General features: G+C 37.5%; 1 protein-coding gene across 3 annotated transcripts in view; it reads left to right on the top strand.

Annotated features, from left to right (window-relative positions):
* The first annotated feature begins 1,456 nt into the window (after positions 1-1,456).
* Positions 1,457-18,373, top strand: part of SLC26A4 (solute carrier family 26 member 4) — a 60,635-nt gene continuing 43,718 nt past the window's right edge. The window contains exons 1-6 of one of the 3 annotated variants that reach the window (XM_074193931.1): positions 1,457-1,832; positions 2,288-2,446; positions 3,906-4,045; positions 7,918-8,028; positions 11,717-11,889; positions 14,026-14,190. In XM_074193931.1, the coding sequence (XP_074050032.1) occupies positions 2,292-2,446; positions 3,906-4,045; positions 7,918-8,028; positions 11,717-11,889; positions 14,026-14,190 (744 nt within the window). In that variant the 5' untranslated portion in view covers positions 1,457-1,832; positions 2,288-2,291. The remainder of the gene's footprint in view (positions 1,833-2,287; positions 2,447-3,905; positions 4,046-7,917; positions 8,029-11,716; positions 11,890-14,025; positions 14,191-18,373) is intronic. The other 2 variants (XM_074193930.1, XM_074193929.1) reach the window with 2 other exon arrangements.

Genomic DNA, 18,373 nt, shown 5'->3' with positions numbered 1-18,373 from the left:
CCTATCTTTTTCACTTTATGTTTTTTTTTAACTCAAATGAATGACAACTATTTGGGTACCTCAGCTGACTTTTAATAAAAATCTCATTTTTATTGATTTTTTTTAGTTTTTTTTTTTTGCAAGGCAGTGGGGTTAAGTGGATTGCTCAAGGCCACACAGCTAGGTAATTATTAATTGTCTGGGGTCGGATTTGAATTCAGGTACTCCTGACTCCAGGACGGGTGCTCTATCCACTACCCACCTAGCCGCCCCGATATCTTTTGTTTTAATATTATTTTCCTTTCTGAATATCTTACCCCTTTCCCAATGAGCCATTACTTGCTACAAAGATTTTAAAAGAGAGAGGAAAAAGCACTGATCTGATTTTATCTTACAGGTCCTTCTGTATCATTAGGACAAGTCTTAAATTTCTTTCCTGGAAATTGTCCTGCATCATGTAGTTTGAAAGCCAGCCTGAAGGATCACCATTATAAAACACTACTGACTATATATTTTTATAATTTTTAGAGACAGAATGTACAGAATATTTATTATACCATGGTAATGCTGATTTCAGGCTCCCAAGTATTCCTCCATCTAATTCATGAAACAGCAGGTGGTGCTAAGATACAGAATTTTCCAGACCTAAAGACCAGTTCAACAAATTCAGTTCGAACAAATATGTTCCTACCCACTCCCCTCCTTCGTTTACCTCCCTATCTCTTGATTCCTTTCTCCTACTTGTGTTTTAGAGTTTTCTATTTGACCAAGTGTTATGGTAGTATTCAATGTGCTTTCCCCTTTTCATATTATAATTGTGAATTTGAATACAAATGTGCAGATGAATGCAGAGAATTTAGAAGTGAACAAGAGAGAAATTTTTCTCTAGATGTAGATTAGATGATAGATAAGTATATATAGATAGATAGATGGTGTGTGTGTGTGTGTGTGTGTGTGTGTGTGTGTGTGTGTGTGTGTGCTCCCTGGAATAGCTAGTCAAGCTGTGACTAATTTTCTTTTTTTAAAAATGAAAGGGTCGGACTAAGTAATCTTTAAGGCACAGCCTGAAGCAATCTGATTCTGTGTCCCAAATTCCAAAGAAAAAAAGATTCACTCGAGTCTTTCCTTTTTGTCAACCGGCTTCACTTCTCCACTTTGATGCCTATCAATCTACCTGGATTAGAGAGTCCAGAAAAAGATGGAACCTGAGAGAAAGGACCTCTACTCCTTATGTCCCTTCCATCTTGACCATTCTCTTCATCTTGCTTTGCTCTGCTGTCTCAAGTCAGGTGTCCCCAACACCTGGCAGGTTCCAAGCCCGAAGCCTGTGGGGGAGAGTCTGAGGTCAGTTACCGCAGCTAGAAGATGGGTTAGGTACATACACACTGGGAAGAAAGGGAGGGGAAAAAGGAGGGGCAGGATTTTTTTCCCCTAAGGCAGGTGAGTAAAACTTGCCTTCGGTGAGCCTCCCTCTTTTTCTACCAAGATACCTGTTTCTCCATAAATAAACGTCCCACCGCCTTCTGCATACAATATAAAAGCACCCTAGGGACCTATCCCCAGGGACATTCCGGGAGGGGCAGTCTAAGGAGCAGGTGAGCTCTCAGGCTGTCCAGTAGAGTGCAGGGCTGCAGCAGCCTTCCCAGTCCATTGGGTGGGTGAGAGGGGAAAGGTGACGGGAGCTGAAGAAAAGCATCGCAGGGTCCGTTCGGTCGAGTGCCGGCCACTTTCCTCCTCAGCAAGCTCACCCGGACCAAGCCGCTGTCTTTGGCAGTTCGGTTCTCGCGAAGGCGAGGACTCGCTGCAGGAGATTTTTCTGGCCGCTGACCTCTGTGTCCGGTCACAGGTTCCAGGTTTGTCTTCTTCCCCGGGGGTGCCTCCGCGGGGCTTGAGTTCGTAGCTCCAGTCCGGGTTAGGCAGAACGGGGAGCTTCCTCCCCCGGATTCCCCTTCTTCGCCCTTCCCTCACCCCGGTACCCCTGGCCACCTAGCCGACGCTGGCATAGAAATTTCAGGACGCGGACAGCGCCTCGTTTGCCCAGAACGGAGCGGCTGACCCGCGCCGGACCCTGCCGAGCTGTCCTGGGGAACCAGCGGCTCAGCCTGTCCAAGCCCCGAGCCCCAGTGCTGTCCCAGTCCCCAGGCCAGCCCGTTCGGGGAGCGATGCCAACCGGAGGAGGCTCTGGCTCTTGGAGGTCCGCTGCTGAGGACTCTGCAACGGGACTCATGGACGGTCCCTCTCCCTGCTCCCCTTCCTCTCTTGCTCTTCCTCCCTCATTTGCCACCTCTCTCTCTCTCTCCTCCCCCAGGGACATGGCAGTTCCAGGCAAGTTGGACCCAGAGGGACCGGAGTCCAGAAACTATGTGGTGTCGCGGCCCGTCTACAACGAGCCTTCCTTCCTGGAGCAATACGAGAGGCAGCTGCGCGAGCGCCAGACTGTCCGAGAGAAACTGGCCAAATGCTGCAGGTAGCCGGGCTGCCCCGCTCCCCCGGGCCGGGCCGCCCCCCACTCCTGGGCTGGGGTGCGGAGGGGGAGCTGGAGCCCTGGTGGCTGGATGAAGTGAGCTAGGGAAGCCTCCCCCGGCGGGGGCTGTCCAGCCGGGGCCTCCCTTTGGCCTGGCAGAGCTAGCCTCCCCTCCTCACACGCCCTATTCGGGGCCGTAGGCTGTCTTTTACTCCAGTTCAGAACTGCATTCCGCGTTCCTTACTTGGCAGTTCCTGAAACTGATCCTCAGGGACTTTTCTACCCTCACACCTGACGGGATCCCTGTCTCCTTCTGCCCTCTTGGACCCACTCACTCGGCCTCCCCTCTTCTGGGCTCCAGCACCCATCTCTCGCTGTTTCCCACCACCTGGGTTTTCCTTTAAAAAAAAAAGTGGGGTCTTCTTTACCCTGCTTTCCTTTCCTTTCTGCCGACCAGGTAAAGCTGGAAGGAGAGATGAATCAGGTAGAGGGTTTTTAAGAGAAATGCAGCCTGAGGGAGGGGAGTCACTAGGCTAGTCACCTGACTGTGAGTCCTAGTGCCACCGGTTCTAGGAAGTTTTAGCCCATGTCTTCAATTTATAGTTGGAGAATTTAGGATCAAGATAATACTGTACAATTAGAAAGTCACAGGAAGGGATTTGAGGCTTGAGGTTATCCAGTGAAACCCGGAAACTGCAATCAATGAATTAAATCTAATGCAATTCTCAACCCAATGGCATAAACAGAGAAAACTGAACCATTGCCAGATTTTAAAAGAAAAGGAATGTTGCAAGGGACAATAACATGGAAGTCATTTAGCTATTCATCAAGTTTGGAATCTTATAAAAACTGGCACAAAAGGAATGTTATGCCAAGATACACAAAATATATTTACTTAAAGGAAAAATAGTAGGCGCCTGGGTTAGAAATGTCAAAAGTAATTTCGGATTAGTGAGATCACAATCTATTTTTTAAAATATATATATATATTAGAATTAAAAGGGAGGGGAGAAAAAGGAGGAGGGGTGGGGTGGTGAGGAGTGAGCTCCTGTCTGAAGAGATTTGGCTTTGGAGTCTGTCAGCCCTATTCAGATCCCGGGCCTGTTTTAATCACTTTCTAATATCTGCAGGCCTCAGTTTTCTCATCTGTGAAAAGAAGGGGAAAGACTGGATGACTTATAGGGTCCTTCCAGATCTAAATTCATGATCTCATAAAAGGGTTCTTGCACGCCTACACTCTTTTGAACTAAGTGCTCTCTTTCAGTTTCAATGAGTCCATGATTCCATGACTGATGTAGTTCTTGACAAATGCAGGATAAAAAGATCCATGAGTAAAGTGAAGATATACTTTTAATTGTTAAAAACACATTTTTTTTCAGAGTTCAGGTTTTTTATTTCTTCTCCAATGGGTGGATTGTCTTTGCTCACAGATTAGAAACCTAATTTTCTTGCTTTTTGGTAGTTGTTCCAGAAGAAAGACCATTCGGGTTCTGAAGTCCCTTTTACCTATCTTGGAGTGGTTACCCAAATACCAAGTGAAAGAATGGCTACTTAGTGACACTATTTCTGGTGTTAGCACGGGTCTTGTAGCCACTTTACAAGGTAAGAGAATCATCAGAGTGTCTTTTCAATATTTGCTCTTAACGGTCTCCTAGATACCCACAATTTAAGAACTCAGTTTTACCCTTAGAGATCCAAAAAAGAAAAAAAAAAGACAAACCTTTCTATCCATCCCAGCTGTTATACCACTGAATCTACTAGGTAAACAAGTAAAAAGCAAAGTTTTCAAAGCACAGGATACATTATCTTATTTGAGGCTAACCACAAGCCCATGAAGTATTGCCATTAACTCCATTTTACAAATAAGGAATCAGAGACTGGGAAAGTTAAGTGATTTATTGGAAGTCACAAAGCTAATAAGTAAAAGAGGTGATATTTGAACCTACTTCTCAATTCAACTCTAAATTGCCTCAGAATTTCCTATTGACTCTCTTCTTCACATCCTACCCCCCATCTATTGTTAGATATACTTTACTAACCTTATTATCTACATTGACTTTCATTACAAATTTAAAAATGAAATCCCACAGAAGGGGGAAAAATTCTATTAGATAGGAAAAAGACCTGTGTTATGATTTTAGTGAAGTGAAGGATAAGGGTCTTCTGATTCCATGCGGGAATGCATACACACACCAAGTTCCCATTTTCTCCTTTTCTAAAATATCTAATAGAGATAAGCTGGCAATATCACCTTTTATCCCCAAAGTTACTACAAAAAAAGTACTTTGAAAATTTCAGAAATGGGGAAACCGTAAAAATGGAAAATTGTCATTACCATTTTACTATATCCTACAAATTCTATAAAGTTTGAGGGCTTCAGGTAATATAACAACAATAAGACGTTCTAATCTTAGGTCAGTTTTCAATTAAAATTCTTAAAAATGAAAAACATTATTTAAATCTATCTAGAATGAAGATCATGGCAATAATAGAATAGCAGTTATAACAACATTCTTTTCCAAAGCTTTTTTCTTATTTCACATGATCTGGAGTAGTCCTTATAATGAATGATTTAAAGACAAAATTTACATGTCATTTGATGTCATGGGTTGTTAAGAGTTTTTCTCCCTCACTTGCCAAGTGGGATTAGGGAATTAAACTAGAATAAAATTTGACTGGTCCTCTTTAACCAAAAGTTTAATTACATATGGAGCTTCTCCAGATTCTGTTCTGAGGTTCTGTGATGCATGATCCCTCCAGGTACATGCTTGGCTTGTGAACTGATGGATCTCTAGTATTCTAATGATCATAGAGCTCATGGGATTTACACTAGAAAAGGACCTAGTTCTTTGAGGCACCAACATAAGGAGTTATCCTTAGAGGCTCAGACATCCTTGTTATGTAGTTCAATTGGATGGTCTTTCTTTTTGTCTAGAGCTAAACTTTTTTTTTTCTTCCATAGAAAAGGGGGGAAAAACTATAACAGTAATCAGGTTTAAAGAAGAGGATTGAGTTCAGTCACAATTGTGTCTACAAGCAAAACTGGTTAGACCATTTGAATTGAGTTAATTAATCAGTTCAGAGAACTGTTTTAACTCATTTATTTGTTTAAATCTTTAACCAGTTACATGACTAAATTACTTATTAATTTAGTCAGTCATTTGAGTAGGTGGTACATTGAGTAGGTGGTACCCATGCTTCAGTAAGGTTAGATTATTTTTTAGTGATAAAGCTGATAAGATGGTCTTTCTTGGAGTCAGATGAAGGTGGGTTTAAATCCTCCCCTTGATAGAGTGAAAGCAATCTGGGTTCAAACCTTACCTCTGATGATTATGATCTATACAACTCTTGTAAGCCTCAGTTATCCCAATCTTTAAAATGAAGAGGATTGGACCAAGTAAGCAAGCTCTAGATCTGGGAGCCTATGAATGAATGAATGCATGTACTCATGTACTAGCTGTGTGACTATGACCAATTATTTAACTTCTCAGTGTCCTAGTCTGCCATGATCCTAAATCATAGAGGAGTTGTCAGTTTGTACAAGTGGAAAGAATTTCCATTCAGTGAGTTTACCACCAATGAAATCACAGGTCTGGAGCAAAAATCCAACTTACCCACAAAATTTTTTTGTAGAATAAGTAACTCTAACTTAATGAGTGAAGTGAATGGAATCAGGAGAACATTGTACACAGTAACATTGTAAGATGATCAACTATGATGAACTTGGTTCCTCTCAACAGTTCAGTGATCAAGGACAATCCTAAAAAACTTGTGATGGAAAATGACATCCACATCCAGAGAAAAAAATATAGAATGGGAATGCAGAGCAAATCATACCATGTTCACATTTTAGAGCTTTTATGTTTTCTTTCTCATGCTTTTTCCATCTAATTATTCTTTTATAATGTGACTAATATGGAAATATGTTAAACACAATTGTACATGTACAACCTATATCAGATTACTTTCCTCTATGAGGAGGGAAGGGAGGTTAGTAAAAAAAATGTGGTAGTAAAAAAAAAGCTTGCAAAAAGATGAATATTGAAAATTTTCTTTGCATGTAATTGGGAAAAAAAAGGAAATAAAATAACCTAAGAAAAAAAAAGAATATGCAACTTAAGTTAGTTTATTGAGACTTATGAAAAGGAAATGCCCATTAATTGGGGAATAACTGACAAATTGTGGTATATGATTATGATGGAAAACTGTGCTATAAGACAGGACCGCCAAGATGATTTCAGAAAAACCTGGAAACATTAACACAAATTGATGCAAAGTGAAATGAGCAAAAACGGGAAAACATTGTACACAGTAAAAAACTATGAATGACTTTGACTTAACTATTTTCAGCAACACAATGATACAAGACAATGCCAAAGAAATGAATGAAAAATGTTTTGCATCTCTAGAGAAAGAACTGATAGAGTCAGATTGCAGATCAAAGCATAACCTTTTTTTAACTTTTTTTAATTTAAAAGATTTTATTTATTTTGAGTTTTGCAGTTTTTCCCCTAATCTTACTTCCCCCCTCCTACCACCCACAGAAGGCAATTTGCCAGTCTTTACATTGTTTCCATGGTATACATTGATCCAAATTGAATGTGATGAGAGAGAAATTATATCCTTAAAGGAAGAAACATAAAGTTAAAGAGATAGCAAGATCAGACAATAAGATATTAGGTTTTTTTCCCCTAAATTAAAGTTGTTCTTTGTTCAAACTCCACAGTTCTTTCTTTGGATACAGATGGTATTCTCCATTACAGACAGCCCCCAATTGACCCTGATTGTTGCACTGATGGAAGTGCATCAAGTCCATGAAGGTTGATCATCGCCCCCATGTTGCTATTAGGGTGTACAGTGTTTTTCTGGTTCTGCTCACCTCATTAAGCATCAGTTCATGAAAATCCCTCCAGGCTTCCCTGAATTCTGTCCCTCCTGGTTTCTAATAGAACAATAGCGTTCTATGACATACACATACCATAGTTTGCTAAGCCATTGCCCAATTGAAGGACATTTACTTGATTTCCAATTCTTTGCCACCACAAACAGGGCTGCTATGAATATTTTTGTACAAGTGATGTTTTTACCCTTTTTCCATCATTTCTTCAGGGTATAGACCCAGTAGTAGTATTGCTGGATCAAAGGGTATGCACATTTTTGTTGCCCTTTGGGTGTATAAACTTTATTTTTCTTGAAACTTTTTTGGTTTCTTATTTCTTTCATAATATGACTAATATGGAAATAGGTTTAAATGACTGCACATATCAGATTGTGCATTGAAGGGAGAGAGGGAAAAAATTTGAAACTCAAAATTTTAAGAAACAAACATAAAACAATTGTTTTTACATGTAATTAAAAAAATAAAATATTAAGAGTGGTGAGAATGCTTATTAGTAAGAAAAATTTTCTCAGTATAGAAGATATAACACCAACTTTTAGGTTTGTAAATTAAACTATTTTTGATGTACTTTCAGGTATGGCATATGCACTACTAGCTGCAGTTCCTGTTGGATATGGTCTTTACTCTGCTTTCTTTCCCATCTTGACATATTTTGTCTTTGGAACATCAAGACACATCTCAGTTGGTAATTATGAACGTAATCTCTCTCTATATTGGTTTAACATGGACAATTAATACTACCTTCAGAATATCTAAGTCAGAGTTCTGAGGATTTGACTTTTCAGTTGATTTGGGGTTTGATGAGTCACTTTGGTTGTTTGTGTGTTGTTTCTATTTATGGAATATGCTGGTAATTGTTTTGAAAATGCATCACCCTTGTTGAAAGAAATAATAAAATTTTCTGTTTCAATAGAAAATAATTAAGGAGAAGTGGGGAAAACTGAGAAAAAAATGGAAACCATAACCTTTCAAATTCTAGTAACACTTTGGAGAGAAAAGACCCTTTACAAAATTGACACTTTATTTAGAAAGTATATAAGGTCTTAAATCTTATATAAAAGTTAAAATGAAAAGAGGAAAACCTTAAAATCACTTTGAACTCACTGTTTCACTGGATTAGAATTAGATTAGAATTCAGTGATTTAAATTTCAACAGGGCATTCCTTTTGAAACTGAGGAGTATAAAGCAAAAATAGAATGAAATATAAAATACACAGTATTACATAAATGCATTAGAGCTATATGAGAAACAAGGAAAACAATCACTGCTGACTGTGGGATCAGGGAAAGCTTCTGCAAGAAGATGCCATCTTCTGGTTCAGTAGGATTTATGGAAGAAGAAAAGACTGTTCCACAACATCCCACCTCTTCACCAACCTAAGCCTCCAGCCCCGAGGCCCTGATTTTGGCAGGCCTGCTCAACTTGCTCCTACAGCCTGGATGCATTTATTTATTGGAGTATTTGTGTATTTCTTAACTGTTTAACATGCATAAACAATAGCACTGGTTTGTCACTGACAAAGTTGTTGAGGATTTTTCTTCCAAACTCATTTTCCCCATAAATAGTGTGATTTTTATAACAAGATTTTGCATAATAATGGGAATGGATGTGTCACAATATAGGGGAACTGCTTATACAACCTGGAAAGTTAGGATGGTACCAGATGGTCAAGCCCACAAGATTGTGCAGGTCTTTGAATGTCAGGTAATAGAAAACCACTAAAGAGTTAAAGCATAGAAGTGAAATGACTAGATCTAGTCACAAGAAAGATTGTTCTGGCTGCAATATGAAGGATAAATTAGAGCAAATCAGACTGGAAGTGAGAAGACCTGAATGGAGGCTATAGCAGTAATCCATGGGGAACCCATGAGGACCTGAAGTGGTTTGTTGCAGTATAAACAAAGAAATGGACAGATGTGAGAAATGTGGAGTGGAAGCAAAGGGACACTTGTTCAGCATCTTGTACTTGAGACAGGGTAGATACTTCATAAAATAGTTTTATCGACTGATTGGTTGGCTGTAAATTGATTAGATATGAGAAGAAATAGTCTTTGATAACATAGGACTACAACTTAAGGCGATGAGGTAAACAGCAGCACAACCAAAGGAAAGTGAAGTCAAGGAGAAAAGTAGTTTTAGGCAAAAGGAAAAAGCAATATACTTGATTTAGTACTTATTGATTTTGAGGTGATGGTGATCTTGTTTTATAAGCACTTGGAGATGTGCTCTGGTGTTCAGAGGCAGGGTCAGGACTGGAGATAAGAGATGTTGGCACCATCTGCAAATTATTGGTAGTTAAATAAGATTGCTAAGGGAGATGTTAAGAGAGAGAGGTGAAGAGGACTGAATAGGACTAAATATAGAGTTTGGAGGAGCACTCAATTTAAGACTAATTTCTCCCAATTAAATTGTAAATTCATTGATTGCAGGAACTATTTTGCTTTTTCTATTTGTATTTTCCCATGTATAGTGCAATGTTTAGCACATAGCTCAATAAATGGAACATAGTTTTGAATGAAAGAAACCTTAGCACATTAGGAAAAAATATCTTTAGAATATACCATTTAAGTATATATCTCTTCCATCACATGGAAAGGGGTATTAAAGTTTTTCCAAAACATTTTTTAAAGCTAGTTCTCTTCCTTGTTGTAACTCAAAATAGGGTTCCTTTCTCTTTCCCTAATTTTTTTATTTTTATTTTTTGGAAGTATGGTCTAGTAAATAAAATATTAATGTTGATATTCAGCAATGTTACTCAGATTCTTGCCAGTTTATTGTATGTCATCACCTCAATAATTCTTTAGCATTCCAAATTCAACATGCCTCAAATTAGACTCATTAACTTTCCTACTTTTCACTCCTGCTTTGCCTAGTTCTATTAATGATACAATCATTTTTCCCAGTTATCTACAATAAAAATATTGGAAATTTTCCTTGATTCTGTCCTCTACTCCCTTTCTCATTCCCTGCCCTCATTTAAGTTGTCAAGTTTTTTCATTTCTAATATCATTTACATATTAGTTCCTCCTTTGAAAGTCATGTCCACTACCATCCCCCTACCTTTGGTCTTTTGTTATCTGAACTTCTCTAACATTTTCTTACCTGCTTTTGTCTGATATTCAGTTAGATTGTGAGCTCCCTGAGGGCGAGGGCATAAATTGGTTCTTTGCTTTTGTTGTATCTTCTGTGCTTAGTACAGAGCCTGTGGCACAGAGTAGGAACTTAATAAATGTTGGTTGATTGATTGATTGACTGATTGTTTTTCCCATCTCCAATCTCTTCTTTGGAACTTCTGCCAACTTAATCATCCTAAAGTAATGATATGAATAAACCACTTCCTAACTCAAATACCTTCAATTGCCTAACAAATAGAGTCCAAACCCCTAAACCTGGAAGAATTATATGTTTAGAGCTAGGTCTCAGAGAACATCTGAGGAAATAGAGGCCCAGAAACTGATTTGCCTAAAGCTATAATACTGAGATTTGAATCCTAGCTCCTCTAATGGCATCAAATTAAAGTCTTATTTCCTGTTAGCCAAATTGTACTTTTTGCTCTTCCCCAAAGATAACCTCATAATTTTCCATTTCCATTTCTTACCACACACTCTTCCTTCTGTCTTGGACTGCTGCAAATTTGGAAAATTTTTAATTAGTGCAAAATAGACATAAAGTGGGGGGGCCAGGTGACACAGGATAGAGGACCAGTCCTGGAGTCAGGAAGACTCATTTTCAATGAGTTCAATTCTGGTCTCAGATATTTATGAGTTTGTGTGACCCTAGACAAATCACTAAACCCTCCTTGCCTCAGTTTCTAATGGGTAAAATGAATGTAGAAGGAAATGGCAAACCACTCCAGTATGTTTGCCAAGAAAACTCCAAATGGGGCTGTGAAGAGGATACAACTGAACAACCACCATCATCATCTCCACCCAAAAACAAAACCCAAAGTTGAACTATCTAATTACAAAGAATTCAGTAGTCTAGGGACTGGTTGGAGGAAAAGAAAGCTGCTGATTCATTTGCTTAAGTCTCTCTAGTCCTGGACTTATCTCCATAATAAAAAGAAAAACAACTAGTCTCCCCTCCTTCATTATCTTGCTTTGAAACCTGAAAAATTGAATAAGACCATGGATTAACTCATCTCTACACAGATCAAAACACATGGGGTGGAAATAAGCATATTACTAATAAGATGAAAAAAAAGATCAATATGTGTGCCATGAGGAATTGAGGTTTTGATATTTTTTTGGTTGAATGAACAAATTTTTTTTCCCCTTAACTAAAGAGCTGATTATTTGATATATTACGGACAATAATGTATAGTCATTTGTAATTCTTAATTGACTAATCACAAATTTACTGTAATTTCCAGGACCCTTTCCTGTGGTCAGTTTGATGGTGGGATCTGTTGTGCTCAGTATGGCCCCCGATGAACAATTTATTAATGGAACTGTCAACAACATTACCACTATAGACAATGACAAAAGAGATGCAGAGAGAGTGATAATTGCCAGCACCCTCACTGTTTTAGTAGGCATTATACAGGTAAAGTATCTCCAAGGCAAATATACATTAAGTCATGATTGCTTTATTAAATAACAATTCTGGAAAGTCATTAAGGTACAGTGAATGGATAGTCATTCTTAGCATCAGAAAGACTTGGATCTAAATTCTCCCTTTGTGTCCTTTGGGCAAGTCACTTAACCTTTCAGTTAGTCTTTAACTTTTTTTTTTAAGAATTTTTTAAGAATTTAAGTTATAGATGAATTACCAATTACCACTGGTGGAGGGAATTTCCATACCACACTAATGAAATCACAAATCCAGAAGAAAAATTTTTGTATTTATTGTTGCCTGAACTATCTTCAAATCATCCTAGTTTCTTATTGGACCTAGGTTTGAATCCCACCTCTAATCTTTACTGGAAATGTGATGGAGGGCTTGTTATGATGTTCTTACCATAGCTAGCTTGTCACTTATTCTCTCTAAGCCTCAATTTCCTTATATGTAGAATGAAAATAATATCTGTAAATATTGCTTCACAGGCAATGTTGTAAGGATAAGATGATAATGTATGTTGTAAAGATAAGATGATATTGTTTGTTGTAAAGATAAGATGATATTGTATGTAAACTTTAAGGGTATCTAATCTATTAAATTTAAGAGACATAATTAATCTGTCAAAGTTAAAATTGCACTTAAACAATTTAAGCTTAACATTGCAGTAAAATTTTTGGAATGTCCTTCATAAGTGTCAGTTATTTTTACTATTACTAGTCATTTAACCTTCTTGAGTCTCAGTTACTTTCTCAGTAAAATGGGGAGAATTATTCCTGAAATATCTATTTAAGTGTTGTGAGGTATTTTGATGTATATTTATTTTTTTAGATTTAAATTTTTTAAAAAATTATTCATTTTTCAAATTAGATGTAAAGATAGTTTTCAGGATTAATTTTTATAAAGTTTTTTCACTCCCACATTTCCTTTCCCCTGCCCTAATATAGCAAGTAATCTGATATAAGTTATGCATGCTCACTCATGTTACACATATATCCAAATTAGTCACTCTGTGAAAGAAGAATCAGAACAAAAGGGAAAAAACACAAGAAAGAAAAAACAAAAAACAAATTTTAAAAATATGTTTTGATCTGCATTCAGACTTCCATTATTCTTTCTCCAAATGTGGTGGTATTTTCTATCAATATTTCCAGAATTTTAGAATTGTCTTTAATATTTTAATTTAATAATAGCTGAGAAGAGCTAAGGCTGTCTTAGTTGATCATCACACAACATTATTGTTGGTATGTACAATGTTCTCCTGGATCTATCACTTCATTAAGCATCAGATCATGTAAGTCCAGGTTTTTCTGAAATCTATCTGCTCATCATATCTTACAGAACAATAGTATTCTATAACATTTATATACCACAATTTATGCAGCTGTTTCCCAATTAATGAGCATTCCTCAATTTCTAATTCTTTGCCACTACAAAAAGAGCTGCTATGAATATTTTTGTACATATGAGTCTTTTTCTCCCCCCCCTTTTTTTTTGACAAGGCAGTGGGGTTAAATGACTGGCCCAAGATTACACAGCTGGGTAATTATTAAATGCCTGAGGCTGGATTTGAACTCAGGTCCTCCTGATTCCAGGGCCAGTGCTCTATCCACTGCTCCACCTAACTGCTTCTTTGTGGGTCTTTTCCCTTTTTTATTATCTCTTTGGGATATAGACCTAGTAGTGATATTGTTGGATCAAAGGTTATACACAGTTCTGATGAATCTTTAAAGACATATCAATTCAATTCAGATATTTATTAAGCATTTACTATGCACCAGGCACACTATTAGATGGTGGGAATACAAGGACAAAATGATTGTCAGATATGAGATGGTAATATGACATGGTAAAAGGACTGCTAAGCAGCCCTAGTTTTGAATCTTGACTCTTAAACTTATTAATTGTGCAACCATGGGAAAAACCACTGAACCTCTCTGATTATCCGGCATTTTATGACATCTCCCAGGATTGCTGGAATCATAAAGTAAGATAGCTTGTGGAAAGAACTCTATAAAACTGAGCAGAACTATGCAACAATCAGCAAGAGTCATAATGATGGCATTTTTTTTATTTCTGTCTCCAAGAAAACCATTTGTTTTTCTTTCTTTCTTCTTATATTAGTTGGTGTTAGGAGGCTTGCAGATTGGATTCATTGTTCGATATCTAGCAGATCCTTTAGTAGGAGGATTCACAACAGCAGCTGCCTTTCAAGTATTTGTTTCACAACTAAAAATTGTCCTCAATGTTTCAACCAAAAATTATAATGGTGTCCTCTCAATAATATATGTGAGTATTCTTTAAAAAAATTTTTTTTATACTGCCAATGCTGATCTCACCCTCTCTTCTGTTATCAGTATATTCAGAAGTATTCAGTGTAAGGCTGATAAAAGACAGGTGGTACAGTAGATAAAAGCCCTAATTTTGAATCCTGTTTGCAGATACTATCTGCATGACCTTGGGCAAGTCCCTTAACTCCTCTCAATCTTAATTTCCCCCATTTGTTAAATAGGGATAATTGTAGTACCTACTTCATTGGAGTATTGTGAGAATGGAATGAGAAAACACTTGCAAAATACTTAGTAAACTTTAAAGTATATATAATTTATTTTTATAATTTGTATTTATTTAAGGCAACGATGTTTGAGAGACTTGCCCAAGGTCTCACAGCTAGGCAATTATTTAGTGTCCGAGGTTGGGTTTGAACTCAGGTCCTCCTGACTCCAGGGCTGGTGCTCTATTCATTATGCCACCTAGCTGCTCCAAATAAATTAACTCTGGTTGCTCATTACTATCATAAAGGAAGGTTTGGAAGAAGTGGGAAAGAGTAGAGATAGGAAGACTTGTAAGGAGTCTACTAAAACAGTCCCAGGAGGTGGAATTTGGGGACTGAACTAAAGTAGATTGAGGGAATAAATAGAAGGCACTGGAATAAAAAAAACATGAAAATGGGAAAATATGACTTAATAACTGTGATGTGAGAGGTGATGGGGAGCAAAGAAGCCAAGATAACCTTTAAGGTCCTGAACATGGAAGGCTGGGTGAATGAATGGGTGTGTTACAGACAGAAATGCCACAATCAGAAAAAAAATAGTAACTGATTGTTGTTTATTGTTTTATTTGATGCTTTTCCTACCATATCCCTTATTCTTTCTCTGCATACTTAACACAATGCTTCAATAGATCAGTTATCTCATCAATTATGAGTATTTCCCCCTACCCCCATTAGTAGAGATCACAACCCCCATGACCTTTCTTCCATGGTGATTCTTAGTCTATAATCCCAGAAATCCTCTCAGTGTATTGGGATCTTCCTTGAGTTCTTTTAACATGAGAGTGCAGTGGACATAAGTTGTCCCATGATTATCACTAACTTTTGTTCTATGTTGGCTTAACTCCATTTTCCAGTCATATATGGAATTCTTTCATATAATTTGATCAACTATAATACAGATAGATATAATTACACTCTAGTTAAATCCAATGTACCTGTAGCCATTGTCTTTCTTGTGGCACAGAGTCTAGGATTGTAAATAAATCAGGGTGAGATAACATCAACAACAGATTGTTAGTGTTAAAAATAATGGAATTTTGTTTCATTAGGAAGCTTGGACACTTGAAAACACTTGGAATTTCCTGAATTCAGCCCATCTACATACCTTTTACACTGTCTTATTTTAATTTACTCTTTCATTCTCCCAAACTCTCAGTTATCTTACTGTCATATTCTTCAAGTCAACTTGTCTCTAAACTTGAGTCCCCTGGTTTCTGAACTAAGGATGTTGCCTGTTTTTGAACTTAGAAGGAAGACATTCATTCATTCATTGATCTCTGTCCTTCTTGGCTATCCAGGAACTGAACTCCTTAACAATCCATTGTCTTATGACCACAGATCCTCTGGCAAATAGAGACATTTTGTTCTCCAGGAACTGCATTTCAAGCAAGGCATGACTACAGATCCCTTTTGGATAAAGAGATGGGTACTGAAACAAAAAGACTGAAAAGATTGAGTCTATATTGGATAGATTTATTATGTAGGTTTGGTGGTCTATCTGAGCCAGTTGAAAGCAACAGCAGAGAAAGGAAACATGATGACCAAATTGCAATGTCTCTGAACACCCATTAATCCTACTCTTATTTTGCCATGAATATCCTCGTTTCTTTTCCATAGGAGCCCATTTTTCCTTTTTTCTGGTGTCTTCATCTTTTGTGAGGTATATTACTAACCTGATGTCTTCTTCAAAATTTCCATAGTCAAGATAAAGCCAGAAGGGGGCTCTTGCAGAAGTTTATGAAAGTTAAGACTAGGTAGAAGATGTAGGAAAGGAGATGAGAATTGAGGAGAATCATAAAAATTAACAAAAGGAAATAGTAGGTAGGGAAGGGTGGTGCAGCAAAGCTTTGAGTCATGAAATTACCACAGTCTCCTTATTAAGAAACCTATAATCTCCTTAATAAGAAATGTTTTAAGAGTGCCCTTTGTGGTCCCCATTATGCTCATTATTCTTAGATTTGAACCTCCTTAGGGAACTGGCCAAGTTGAATGGAAGTATTTGAGTTATTCCAGCTTCATACTGAATAATGAGGTGTTTTCTTCTGATGTGAATCAGGAGGCCTAGAAGCCCTTTCATAATAGCTTTTATGAGTTAGGTAACTTTGGAGAACAGAGCTTTGCTTCTGATGTTATCAGATATGATCATTCACAACAACAGAATCCTTCAACAAATGCAGAGGAGCAGCTTTCTCCTCAAGGGAAGATTGTTGTAAGATATTTCCTCTAGGAATGTGACTAATTCAATCTCTCTCTCTCTCTCTCTCTCTCTCTCTCTCTCTCTCTCTCTCTCTCTCTGTCTGTCTGTCTTGCTCTCATTTTCTCTCTGTCTTGCTCTATTTTTCTCTTTTTCCTTTTTTTCTTTCTCTGTTTTTCTCTCTCTGTCTTACTCTCATTTTCTATCTTTCATTCTCTTTCCTCTCCCTCTCTTTTCTTTCTCTTCCCCTCCTCCCTCTCTCTCATTGTGAGTTTTGTGACCTGTAGTACTGAGATAAATATAAGGAAGATTAGGGAATCTTAGACTTGAAGGAGGGAAAAATCTTTACAAAAATCTAATTCAAAATACTAGAAAAACTTAGAGATAGGAGGGAAAAAAAAAGAAAGATAAAAGAGGCTCTTGAGAGATTTTCCTCTGAGGATTTTCTGAGAGAAAGATAAAAAAAGGATCTTGGTTTCAGTTCAAACTCATTTCCATCCATCTTGCTCATTTTGAAGGGCACCAGAACTATGATTTCATTGGCAGGGACACTCTCAGTGATCAAACACCTTCTATCAAAGGCAGAGAAGTGCCTATTATGCAACTTAAGAATTGTCGGGTGTTGTCTGGGAGTATTGAAGGATTAAGTGACATTCTCTCTTGTCATATAACTAGTATGTGTCAGATCTCAGGTCTTCTCCTGTCTCCATCCACTATGCCACACAGCTGCTTTTCATCCCACTCAGTATGTAAGTTAAATCCAAAGTCTCTTTTTTAAAATTATAGTTTTATTTTCAGTTATCAAACCTTTCTCCTACCTCCCCCTTCTCCTACTGGAGGAAAAAGAAAAGAAAAAAAAGCAATATAAACCCCTCGTCAAGTAAACATAGCGAAGCAAAACAAATCCTCACACTGACCAAATTCAAATATGTGTCTCATGACTGTTTATTATCTTATCACTTCTCTATCATGAGATTGGCAGTATTCTTCATCATTAGTGTTCTGAAACAATGATTGCACATCGTATGATCAGAGTTCTCAAGTTTTACTGAATTTTTATTTATTACAATATGATGTTAAAATATGAATAATTCTCTTGGTTCTGCTCATTTCACTCTGTGAATTCATACAAATCCCTGCAGGTTTCTCTGAAATCATTTATCTGCCTCAGTCTGTCTCTCTCTCTCTCTCTTGTCTCTGTCTTTCTTCCACTCTCTCTCTCTTTTGCTTTTTTTACAGCACAGTAGTAGTACATCATATTTATATACCACAATTTGTTCAGCCATTCTCCAGTAGATGGGCATCTCCTTAGTTTCCTGTTCTTTACTGTTGCAAAAGAGAACTGCTATATCACTGTGTCCTTTATTCCTTCTTTGAGATTCTAAAGAACTTAGGCCCATTAGTGTAATTGATGGGTCAAAGAGTCTACTACAAGTTAGTTCCTTTTACAGCATCACCAACAATACTTCAGTGTTCCTATTTTCTCATAGTTCTTCCAATATTTGTCATTTTCCCACTTTGCATGAGGTGGATACTTAAGAGTTGCTTTAATTTGTATTTCTCAAATATATTACATATTTAAAACATTTTGCATATGACCACAGGATAGTCTGGATTTCCTCCCTTGAAATCTCCTTGTTCATAGCTTTCAAGCTATGAATTCTTATAATAAGCCAGGGAATGGCTCTTATTCATATACATTTGAATCATTTTTATATATTTAT

The sequence above is a fragment of the Macrotis lagotis genome, chromosome 7, assembly GCF_037893015.1.
Source record: "Macrotis lagotis isolate mMagLag1 chromosome 7, bilby.v1.9.chrom.fasta, whole genome shotgun sequence".
NCBI classification, from domain to species: domain Eukaryota; kingdom Metazoa; phylum Chordata; class Mammalia; order Peramelemorphia; family Peramelidae; genus Macrotis; species Macrotis lagotis.
The sequence above is the reverse complement of the archived record's forward strand: the minus strand, read 5'-3'. Positions and strand labels throughout refer to the sequence as shown.